General features: G+C 38.7%; 1 protein-coding gene across 2 annotated transcripts in view; it reads right to left on the bottom strand.

Moving 5' to 3' along the window:
• Positions 1–203: 203 nt before the first annotated feature.
• ercc6l2 (excision repair cross-complementation group 6-like 2) overlaps positions 204–12,525 on the bottom strand; it is a 28,020-nt gene continuing 15,698 nt past the window's right edge. The window contains exons 16-20 of one of the 2 annotated variants that reach the window (XM_088336139.1): positions 10,418–10,510; positions 8,277–8,898; positions 8,052–8,206; positions 4,784–4,941; positions 204–1,804 (exon numbers count right to left, since the gene is read on the bottom strand). In XM_088336139.1, the coding sequence (XP_088192265.1) occupies positions 913–1,804; positions 4,784–4,941; positions 8,052–8,206; positions 8,277–8,898; positions 10,418–10,510 (1,920 nt within the window). In that variant the 3' untranslated portion in view covers positions 204–912. The remainder of the gene's footprint in view (positions 1,805–4,783; positions 4,942–8,051; positions 8,207–8,276; positions 8,899–10,417; positions 10,511–12,525) is intronic. The other variant, XM_088336140.1, reaches the window with a different exon arrangement.

The raw sequence follows: 12,525 nt of genomic DNA, 5'->3' as shown, positions 1-12,525 counted from the left end.
CCACTTTGCGACAAGCACCCCTAGGGCATTATGTTCATCTGTTAATAAACAACGGGGTAGACTGCTGGAAGTGTGAATTTCCCTACGGGAATGAATAAAGTATCTATCCATCTATCTATCTATGTGAGATATCACAAAGAAAAAACTAATGTAAAGGGATGCGTATTTTGTCAGAAACAGAACAGATGGTAGATCCAAACACGAAACGTTTCTCACCAAGCTTTATTGCGAAAGCAGCGAAGTCAGGCGCGGGAAAACAAACGCCAGTTATTTGGTGATCGCTGGGCAGGAGAAGCAGGAAATCTACGAGATCGGAGTGTGGTCGGAGGGCAGAAACGAGTCGAGCAGCCGGGATGGGAAATCGGAGCGTGTTTGGTGGGCAGAAACAAGTCAGGTAGCCAGGATGGGAGATTGGACCATGGTCGACGGATGGAAACAAGTAGGGCAGCCGGGACATGAGATCGGCGCATGGTCGGGGGAAAGAATCAAGTCAGGTAGGCGGAGACGATCGGGAAGCCAGGGGCAGAGGAGTAGGATACAAGATAGGACAGGAAAGACGAGAGCCAGAGTCAAAAAGTGCTGAGTTTAAATAGGAGGGGAACCAATCATTAAACGAGCAGCACCTGGACTAAAACGAGCGGGAACAGGTGAGGGCAATGAGCAAATCATGACATTTTATTACCATAAAAACAATGAACAATATTTGTCTCTTTTCATTTCATGGGTACAGCAATAAAATGTTTAAAAAAACATTAAAAAAATGTAGATAGTAAAATAAATATTGGTGTCAAGAAAAAAAAAACACTAAAAACACACCAACAAACCCGCCAAGTTCAACAGGTAAGCTATGTATGTGAGGGTATAAAAGATATAAACTGACATTTGGTGATACATGTACTGTGAGGAACGGTCTTACTTCTTCCACAGAAACTTTTCATTGATCTTCCAGAGACTTTTTTCCTCCTCTACAGACTGAACTCGAGCTGCCAAATTGGTTTTGACGCAAACTCTCTGCACCTCCACCAGGTCTGTGAGTCTATTAATGCTCTCTTCGTTGCCCTCGTTCAGAATGTCCCAGAAGTCTTTGCGGCCTCCTCTCTGTGTTTTCCGTTCCGATACAGAACAGTTATGTGCATCAGAGTCGATGGTATTTCTGTTCAAAGGGGGAGGGGCTTGGCTTATGGTGGTTGTCTTTAGCGGGGAAGCTCTGGATTTGGGTTTCAACAAATCATCGAGGACGGAGGTGTCACCTAGAAACTCTGTGAGAAAGCTTGTCTGTTCTTGAAGGGGAGCCTTCTGGGAATGCTCTTCAACATTAGTCGTCAACTTTTGCTCAATATTGAGTGGAGTGTTTACTTCCTCTAGAGTGTTTGTACTTTTACTGCTGCTTACTTGACACCCACCTCCACCACCAACATCTTGGGACTCCGTGTTTTCTCCTGACTTTTCATGACTTCTAGCACGACTGACTGCCTCATCCTGCACCTCAGGTTCTGTCCTCGGACCCTCAGGTGGAAACATCCGGATGACCTTTTTCAATTTTGCTTTTTTCTTCTCAGGTTCAGAGAACTTCTGATTGAGTTTCCGCCTTCTGGTCCCAGTGCTTTTGAGACAGGGTGTCTGGGCATGGTCAGCTGGCAGAAAGTTGCTGTTTACGAAACTGGCAAGTGCAGGGTTGCCGAAGGAGGCGTAATAGCGTCGTAGCCACTCAATCCTCTGATTCGAGACGCTTCTCAGAACGTGGGAGGCAAACTGATGAGCCGAGGGGAAATTCAACTTGGACGCCATCTCCTGCAGCTGCTCCCTACACACCAACACACACACATATTTGATGCAGTGATGTTTATAACAGCAGCAACTGTAATTCATTAAATGCGTCACTAATAGTGCAGAAGGACCTCATACCTGTCAACTTATACTTTTTCCCCCTTTTTATGTTTTTTTTTAATCATTTCAAATTATGTACGCGGTATAAATTTTTTTTCCCAAGATTTGTTAGAAATAAATCATTAAAACAGGTTTTTTTATTACATCGATGTCGTTTCGATTGTCTGGGTCATTGGTAGCCGCCGCCGACGTCATCGTCGACTGCTAATATTGTCCTGGGACCAATGTTCCTTCTAATCTTCGGGTCTGAGCAATCAAATATAGTCTGTGAGCTTCACTTGGAACACCCCAGTGGGCAACATCAATCTTGAATGTGGCAACCAAATCGTTATCAAATACATCCAAAACCTGAAATGAAATCAAGTTACATTCTTCTGGCTTTCTGGCAACACTAGTTAGCTTTTCAGTTTTTTATGAATAGGCTAATGTAATATTGGAAAGGTTGCACAATCGAAACATCAGTTGTTTTTACTACAACTATTAAATGAGATTTCCGCTTTAAAATAAATTCTAATCAATAATAACATTTTGTGAATTTATTAAGTTGGTTGCGGAATACAGAACTAAATGTATTTAATCACACGTTTTAGCGGAGGCACAATGTTGGCAAAAAGATTGACTTGATGTGATTGCAAATTATTTAAATGTAACACGAGAGCAATCAATGAAAAACGTTTTTTCCCTTCTTTATTTATTACCCTTTTTTTTAAAATGTCTCCTTTTGCTGCTTTTTCCAGAGCTATTTACTTATTTTGCTTGCTTTTGTTCTTTTGTTCTCTAGTTTACTTTTTTCTTTCATTGTTACTTCATATACTTCCCACTTCTTTTTTTTTCTTGCTTTTTCCTTTTTGTTCACGACTTTTTCGTTTATTCTCTTTCTTTTGTTCCTCCGTTCATTTTTATGCTGAATGGATTACATAATCAAAAACAGAAGTTCATTTCTTGGTCCGTGTTCTGTGTAAAAAGTGTCATGTGTTTACAAAAAAATAATCTCTGGTTTTATCCTACATAATCTGTCTTGCTCTGAGTAAATATGTGCCGCATTGTGTTTGTAAAGTCAATTATGACTTAATAAGATTACTTGCAATCATGATTATGGGGAGCAATAGGCTGTTGTTGCCAGGTATGGTAACAGTTTTTAGGAAACCTGTGTGGAATACAACTGATGTTTAATGCAGGGGTATCTAAATTAAAGCCCAAGGGGCCATTTGAAGCCTTGTGACTATTTTTAGTGGCCCATAGCAAACAAGAAAATTGAAATTTGTGTCTGTTTTTACTCTTTAAAGCTTTTTAATACCCAATAATGAAATTTCTTTAATACTTATTTTTGAACGTAAATTTTTCTAAAAATGCTAAATTAACATTAGAAATCTATCTGGATTACTTCTTTAAAAAGAGGACAAAACATTTATGAAATTAATGAATAACGTATAAACCGAAACAGTCTGTGGTTGTTGCAAAAATGTGTAAAATAAACTTGCTTGTATTAAGAGGCAGCTCGCTGTTGAAGGAACCAATCATAACCAAACTCATGTTAAATTAGATCTAACCACAACTATTCATACAATCATTTTAAATGCCAAAGGGAAAAACCCTAAATAATGTATAGGAATCGTATCATTTGTTGCCTAACGTATATTGAAAATAAAAACAAAACAAATCAATATGAAAAAAAAACCTCACAATGAGTAGAAGAAAAGTCAATTAACCACCGTAAATTTAAGGCATTGGTCAATTGTTAAAATAGTTTATGCTATGGTCGGCTAAAAACGGCGCAATGGCCATCATTATCTTTTGTTGTGTGCGAATGCTGTCTGACTGACATATGCACATTTAAACTTGGGAATAGTCCAGCTCACGACCACAACCAAAAAGGACAAGTGTATAAACACTCCAGTAGAAAATGGATGGAAACTTGGAATGCATTGTGATTGTACATTTTCTGACAGTGACAGATGAGCTCTGGAATCCATTATTCCAAATATAATTGACATCAAAAGGATATCCCACGTCACAAAATGCATTGTCTCCAACTGTGGCATGTAAACTGGATTCAGAAACCACAAAATGCTACGTATTGTGTCTTTCTAAAAGCCACAACTCAGATGCTATTAATCAAAATTTATTTGGGCAAAGAAAGATGAATACCCTATAGTCAGTCATTTTAACTTATTTTGTTTTCTCTTCTGGCATTTTTATGCACGTGTTATTAAAACAGTTGGTATTTCTGCACTCAGGAACAGAAACGCTTCAAAAGGGGGCGGTAACAGTTGGTGTTAGATAATAAGAACTTGAGTCTTTCACTGGAAAACCAATAAATAAAAAAAGGATGGCAATAAAACCCCTGTGTGAACTTGAATAATTAAACAGGATAGAGAATCCATATACTGGTATGTGTTTTCACACCCTTGTACCCCTCAGGGCAGAGATAGCTTCTTCCACCTGGGGAATGATATCACGACCTAAGAAGGTGCTAGTGTATGTGTGTTCATGCTTTTATGAGTGTATTTTAGAGAGACGTCTACATTAAGTGATTCTTTAGAAGTATGTGCGTATCCGTCGTAAAGTCTCTTGGGGCAGAGATTTTTTCATTTTTCTTCCGTCACAGTCGGGTCTCAACAAGAGTGTAATGTTTGGCAGGATGCTGGGAAAAGTCTGGTGGTAAAAACTCAGAGGTGGTCTCTCCATGAATGCACGCCATTTCCCGAGGCCCAGACGGGGGCGCTAGACATTAAATCCGTAGTGAGTTTTGGCCTACTTCCCAACACTGCCAGGAATTTTCTCTCTCTGAAAAGTCCACCACTTGCTTGCGGGAGGGTACACAATTCTACCACACACCACCCCCCCAAAATACCCTTTCAGTATATTTAGGATTTCTTTCAATGTTTCTGAGTACCTGCGAATGGCAAGAGGCGTCTCCCCCAAGATGAAGGTGTTACATTTGGTTGGATGAACGATGCTCTTCGTGAGAGTGACAGGGGGATAGTTCGGAACCTCCTTGGGGAGATCGAGAGATGGAGACCGTTGGTTGGGTGGGTTTTCTGAGAAGCCCTGCTGGAAAGTACAAAATTAAAAGAAAACTTTTAGGCAATTATATGTATTTTGCGAACTACAAGGCATAGCCAAAAACCTCAATTCGGTCAGAAATGTGAACGTACACCTTATACTGTAAACAGGTTCACCCTATAAGCAGTCAAACTTATTGATCAGTCGAAAAATGCTGACCACAATCGTATAACAACGGTGGCAACAGGAAACACAACAGATAACAATGGTAAAAGCATTGAATCCTAACCACCAAACCTCTAGAGCAGGGGTCGGGAACCTATGGCTCGCGAGCCATATATGGCTCTTTGTATGAGTACCTGTGGCTCAGAGACAAATTTGATTGCATACAAATTTTCTCCATCTCGTTCAAAACATGAGATATTAATCCTGTTCAGATACACGCAAAGCCAAAGCAAAGCTGAATTGCGAAGCAGTACTTCGCAAAATATATAGGGCCCGTTTTTCACTAGAATTTACAGTCAAGGTGTCAAAAAAAAAAAATCGTTTTGGCTGTACAACGCTAAATAATCCTTTATATAAAAGCTCACTATATAATCTGTGTTCAGTGTTCAGATACCTTATGATGAATCCACAGAACAAACTGTAAATACGCCATAACACCGGAAGAGAACTTAAAAGTTATTTGATTGGGTGAGTGGGAAGGATGGGTGGAGCTATGCAAAAAGTGCAAGCACTCCCTCCCATCTCTTGCCCTACGCCGTCTGCGCCAAAGGTAAGCACATCAGGCTCCTTGTTTGCAGAATGTTGTGACGTTTTTAAAAAATAACTGCTTGCATCTGGTTTTGAGACCAATGTGTATGAAAAAAAGGGTCAAAATGAGTTCAACCGATCTTGAGTAATTGCAAGGAGACAGGTTTAAAGTGGTATGTTTGTTGATTTTGGGACACGGGCTCTGGCATTATTCTATTTTCATAATTTTTATCAAATCATCAAAAATAAATGTGCTGAAGACTAAGCTTTTATCTGGGGCGCGGGTTTAGCAATTCAGTAAATTTGTCTCATTGCGGGTTTAGCAATTAAGTAAATTTGTCTCATTTTATATGGTTTGGCTCTTTCCCAAAATAAAATTAATATATTTTGCTTTTATGGCTCTTTGAGTCAAAAAGGTTCCCGACCGCTGCTCTAGAGGCATGGATGGTTAAAAATGGCATCACATTGGGCTTCACTTTTATTCAGGTCAAACTCAGCATTGTTAGTGACAAACATTTTCAATACCTGCAACCATCCGATTATTCATTTAATTCAGGACAACCAAATTACTTCCCTCGATGCCTCACTTCAATTCGTTTCGTAAATACTTTGGGTGTCGGCGAAACAATACTGTATTTCAGTAGTACCAAATTTTGCTGTACCACGGACTGGTTTAATGTCTGACAATATTAAAATAGTGTGATGATGACATAAAAGCTAATGTGTCTGTCCGTATCCCTAGTGGTCTAGTGCTTACGATCCGGCCACTCCCTGCCCAAATTTGATTCCCATTTCATCCAATGACATGCGTTTGTGATCAGTAATACATTCGGACTGATAAATCAATGCACAAATACGGTACTTTTTTAATAATGTGGTCCACCTTAAATGAGAAAAAAAATCTCAAAAGACACATTTTTGGTAGGTGCCCTCTATAATCGAATGCACCTTATGGAGTGGAAAATATGTTAAAAAGAAATCTTGTCTCAGTACTGTAATTTACGGATTATAAGCATTATTTTTGTCACATAGTATCAACCCTGTGAGTTATGCAGAGATGCAGCTAATGTATGCCTTTCTTCTAAAAGCAGTCAGGGGCACTCAAGTAGAAAAAGTAAGCGTAAGGCAGGCGGTGTGGCACAAGATGGAAGTCACAACTGCCAATAAACACCAAGGAAAAAGTTTAACGTACGGTAATGCACTTTATACATGGATAAAATTAGCATTAAAAATGGTAAAATAAAAACATATTTCCAATCAGTGTTATTTTTCAATTAGGCACAGAAGGAGGTGTTCCTTCCCACAATTATGGAAATATGTTGCGAAATATTCCATGCTCCGGGGTCATCGAGAGATTTAGTCTCAAAGATGACCCATCCGGCTTGTTTCTTATAGAGTTGTGATGTCATTGAATGAACACAATCCCATTAACACACCGTGTCCCAAATAGTACATGTTTATTGCGTATATTCAATTTTTTTTAGATAATGCATTTTGAAGACAACATGTACGTCTATTGCCATAGTGAGTTGTGACGTCATCAGAGAAACACCAGAACCCTAGCAAGCCAGTTGCCATATTGTTTTATGTGTTAATTGGTCAAAGAAGTTATATGTTTTGGTAGTCTTTGTAGAGAATCCCTGGGCGTTATGTCGCAGATGCATGCAGTAAAGGGCAAGCCACCCAATAGGGGCTAATTACAAACAAAAAAAAACACGTGGCGAGCCGCCAACAAGGGGCTAACCTGGACTGATTGAAAGGTGGCCGGAGCCTCAAAATACACAGTGAGCAGCCAGGCTAACTGAACTAACAACAAAAAGTGGCAATAGCTTTGGCGATGAACAGATATCTATCCGGGACTGCACAGACCAAGGGACACCGCAAAACTGGTGCTAACACAAGCCAACCAAACAACACAGGATGGGCAGCAACCAAGCGCCAACCAGGAGCAAACAAAACTGGAAAGTCCCTGGCAGCCCTGGCGCTAACGGGGAGTTAGCCGGACAAAATTTAACCAACTGCAACACAGAAAAACCACAATCAAAAAGCCACATTTTCATACCTACAAGCAGAAATGTTCAGTACAATTGCCTTCTGTTTTGGAGCTAGCCTCACATTTTATGATAATGGGATTCCCCATTTTGAAAGAGTTGTATTTGTTCAATGACGTCACAGCTCTACAACAAACAAGCCAGATAGGTCAACTCTGAGACAAAATTTCTCGAGTTCACAGGCATGTGGATATTTTTTCGTGCCTACTTCTAAGGAAAAAGAAAATCTGTGAATACCTTTAAAATATCCTTCAGTAAGTTCGAATGTGTTTTAGTTATACTGCTAGAGTAAAATAAGAATCATTAAAAAAAGCAGAAGTTCAGGTGGGTTGGGGCATCCCATGTTATACAAACCTCATAGGGGGCCATGAGTTCATTTGCAGGTAGTTGAGAATACATCTTGCGCTCAAACACATCCTTCATTGCAGCTCTACTGATAAGTTCTTCGGCTTTGCTCCCGCCCACAACTCTCTGGTTGGAGTGGGTGTGAACTACCTCCTGCACACCACCTGTAATCAAAAAGAGATAATGCTGATCTATGTTACTTCTTAAAAATAATTACCCCAACCAAAGTCTTACCCAAGATTGTGTCAATGGTTCCTTTGGATTCTGGAGATTTTTGACCTTTTACTTGGGTGAATTCAGCATCTCCACTTTGGGATTCCAGGATGACTTTAGGTTGCCCTGATTTGGCTTTATCAAACGTTGTGGCATTCTCATCTTCAGAGGTTGTGAAGTTTTCAATTTCCTCTGTGAACATAGCTCTTCGAGTATTGTTTCTCTTCCTGCTTTGTCTTTTCCCCGCTTGTAGTTTACCCCCTTCTCTTTGATTGGACTTCAAGGTATTACCCTTGGACCGCGTAACCGTCTCAATTTCCAAATCGTCGGACTCATTAGAATAATACTCATGCTGGTGCGATTTAGGATATTTGGGAGCCAAAATGTTCGCCCCCTCATTTTCTGAACTACTGTCTCCTTTAAGAGACTCCGGCATTGCTTGAAGCCTTTGTAGAAGTGCGGCAAAACTGTGCTGCATTAGGCTGGTTTGCTTGACGGACCCTTCCATACTCTTTGCGCCATTCGCTCTGCTGGAACTTCCCGGGTCCTTCTCGACCTCACTGTCACTCTCGCTACTGAAATCCATCAGTTCTGTGGAGCTCTTAGATTCATCAATTCTCTCGTTGATTGCATCTCCAGCCTCCTGTAATCACCAAAACAGATGGGTAACGTTGGCATATCAAAAGTCTGAAGCCTTATACAAAAATGGTTAATGAGAACATTCCTGGTGGGATACAAAACAGATGCTTATAATAGCAAATCATAATAAACCACAAAGTGACACAGGCTCCCTTTATGATGTAATACGAGGAACTGACATGTCCAGAAGCTGTAAACATTTGGGCTTTATTTGGACCACCAAGCATGATCCAATTATCATTATTCACAGGACATATCTTTCTATTTTGGGAGAGCTTGTGTGGTTTCGCGTGGAACCATATACACTATGCGATTTTGTGTGTGTACAGTTCAGATTCTTTCCATAAATTTAATGGATGTCAGGATCAAAACAAATTACAGATGCAGTTTTGAAATAAAGGAATTTTACACATGGAGATTGTGGGTTGCATCTCTTTGTACTATATGCTGGTGGTGAGTCAAACTGAAATAAAATGTAAGTTTGTATTTCATAAATTATGTCAAATAAAATCTCTAAGTTTGTCAATATTTAATGAAGGTAATATGTGTCATTTTTTAATCATAAGGCACAGCCTTTAAAGCATTTTTTGAGATATTTTTGTTCATATAAAAGGTGCACCGGACTATAAGGCGCACAAAAACTACAGTAAAAATGGGGGTTGCATTAAAAGAAAGTTAGGAAATTAATACTTTTATTGTATAGAACGTAAAGGAAACGTAGATTACAGGAAATCTGGTTTCACAACTATTCTAACATGGGTCATAGATAGATGGTTACCGTACATAGACACAATTAATCGTAAATATACATTTCCAATTCTATTTACCATAGTTTTAGTCTAAGGCGCACTGTTGCATGTGTGGCAATTTTTTGTTTTTGGGTGCGCCCCATAGTTTGAAAAGAACTGTATTTTCTTTATTAAATACGCGTAACACTGCCCAACTGTTTTAAGAGCCCATATGCTGCATTTTCAACTGCGCCTATCTGCTTTATCTTACTATTAACAAAGCTGTCTGGGGCAGAACCCATGTTTGTATTTTTTAATGTAGCATTAAAATTATGAAAGAAAGAAAAAGCCTGCTTTCGGTAGAGTTCAAACCCCAACCTAAACTCAAAGAAGTTGAAAAATGAAGAGTTTTTTTGAATCAGTTTAAGAAATGCATGTGATTGCACCTGCATCATGAATGAGCTGACTGAGGCTTCATGATGACACAAGCCAGAAGACTGTGGCAGCAAGTCAAACACTTCCAATATCAGTATAGCTCCTTTAACTTAAAAACAAAGTCTATTTAGTTCCTTTTGAATAAAACCATCTATAAATAGGTATTTCGTACAGCTCCTTTAAGTTAGAAAAAAATGCGAGTGGACACACATTTAATAATTACCAGTACTTGCAGGACTGCAGGATAAATAATTATATCTTTCAACTCAAATAAAATTAAATACATTTTTATAGAACTTTTTTAACAGTAAAATGCAAAAAAAGGACCTTGTGCTCTGAAAAAAAAGCAGGGCAACTCACGCTATTGCTGTGCGTCTTGCCCCCTTTCTCCACTGCCTCCATATTTGTGTGTGTGCTGGTTGTCATGACGCCCGCCTCAACTTGTCCTTCCCGCTAAAATGGAGAGAAAAGATATAAGTTGTGGGATCTTTAGGAGATAAAAAGTCATTGTTAAAGAAAAAATCTAATAAAGTAAAAGTGGTGTATTTTTCCCATTTGAATATTTCTGAAAACTGTTTTCTAAATTATTCGAATTAGGATAACAACGTAGCAAACATTGTTTACAGCAAGATTAGACATGGCACTCCAGGAAAAACATGTAATAAAGGCTTAACCCTACTCTCGAGTAAGGGTTGCCACTGACCTGTTTTGAATGTTAAATGTGTACAAAAACAACATACATTTGTTTATTGCATCAAGGCTTCTAGACTAGAAATATATATTTTAACAATTCAAGTTTACCAGCTCAGTAGCCTAGATGGTAAGGCGCCCGCTTTGAGACTGGGAGGTTCGGGTTCGCGCCCCGGCCGAGTCATTCCTAAGACTTAAAAAGTGGTCGGCGGCGCCCTCTCTTGGCTGCGGCTGCATCGGGTCAGATGCAATCGACATTTCGTTCTGTGTACATTGTTACACAGAATGACAATACAAGGAAATTATTATTATTATTATTATTATTAAAAGAAAATCCACATTGTAATATTCTCTATTTGAAATCATTGCATTTGTATTAGTAAATTCGGCTATAAATACAAGTTTATAAAGCACTAGCTCTAGCCAAAACTAAAAGCATAGGTGGACTGGACATAGTGTTCATCAACTGCAAGTAATATATCTGCAGAGAAGACACTAAAAGTGTCCCTTTTTTTGACTCACATGCATCTTAATAAATAATTGCATAAACACACAAGTTTTTGCACACATAGACTTTAACCAAAATTTTGTTGTAGTTGATTTTTGAACGAGTAATCGATTTTGGTACGTCTTGGCTGTTATTTGTTTGGTCTTGCAAATGTATTGCCGTTATGCCGTTATGGACTTTTTGGACTAGTTTACAGGCTTGAGGCGTCGTTGCGTCATGATCTTTCCGGACAAATTTCAACATGTTACCCAGTGTTCTCTTTTATTGATGTTTACTATGTTTGTGTACTGTGACTCAATGCTAAATCTATTCCACGCTGGTCATCCTGGAAGGAGGATTACCACTTGTGAGGGCCCTTCTCAAGGTTTCTTTTTTCCTCACGCTGCGGTTTTGAGTTTTTCCTTGCCCGCATGTTGGTTTAAAATCAGGCGATGGTGTAATTGTAATCCTGTGCAGTCCTTTGAGACATTTTTGTGATTAAGGGCTTTACAAATAAATGTGACTTGACTTGACATGTTTCGACTTGTTTGCTTTTTATTTCATATTTGTTCCGTTTTTTACCATGCTCTCTATGGGTCGAAACCTACCGGTAAACTAACACTGAAGATGATATTATGGTTAATAATATTAAAATAGAAAAGCAATATAATATAATGAGTAATAGTCAGGTAACAAAAAAACTTAAATTTGTATAAATCTTTTGAGGTTCATTTTAACATTTTTCAAAACTTAAATTGAGGAGTATGGCATACTGGCAGAGAAAAGACCCAGAAACCCACAGCAAAAATATATTAAAAAAACAAGATTTTCATGGATGAGGAAGAGTAATAATGTAATCAAGAGATAAGAAAAAAATTGTAGAGTATTTTATAGCTGATTAAACGCGTGGGTCGCCACCCACCCAATAACACGTTGTGTTTTACCTGAAAACTAACACAAGAGGATGGCTAAAAAAGAAAAATAACATGAAAAGAATGTCAAAATCAATAGGTAAAATATTTACAAGGTAGTACTTACAGACTGACCATGTATGCGTTTCATTGAAAAAAAAGTGGTTAGTAACTTTAGGAATAGGATACATATAAAAGTCAGATTTATTGTCAATTCTGCAGCATCAACAGCGAATTGAAATTACATTATGCTCATCCCTCATTGCCTAGAACGTAAAAAAATATTATGCTAGGACACACTACACCAAGACACACAAGTAAACAGTACGACACATAAATAGTCAGTGCAGACAAATAAGTCATAAAGTGCATATGGTATC

Source organism: Urocampus carinirostris, chromosome 5 (assembly GCF_059441175.1).
Source record: "Urocampus carinirostris isolate Australia breed hairy pipefish chromosome 5, RoL_Ucar_1.0, whole genome shotgun sequence".
Lineage (NCBI taxonomy): Eukaryota > Metazoa > Chordata > Actinopteri > Syngnathiformes > Syngnathidae > Urocampus > Urocampus carinirostris.
Note: the sequence above shows the minus strand (reverse complement) of the source record. Positions and strands in the feature narration are given on the sequence as shown.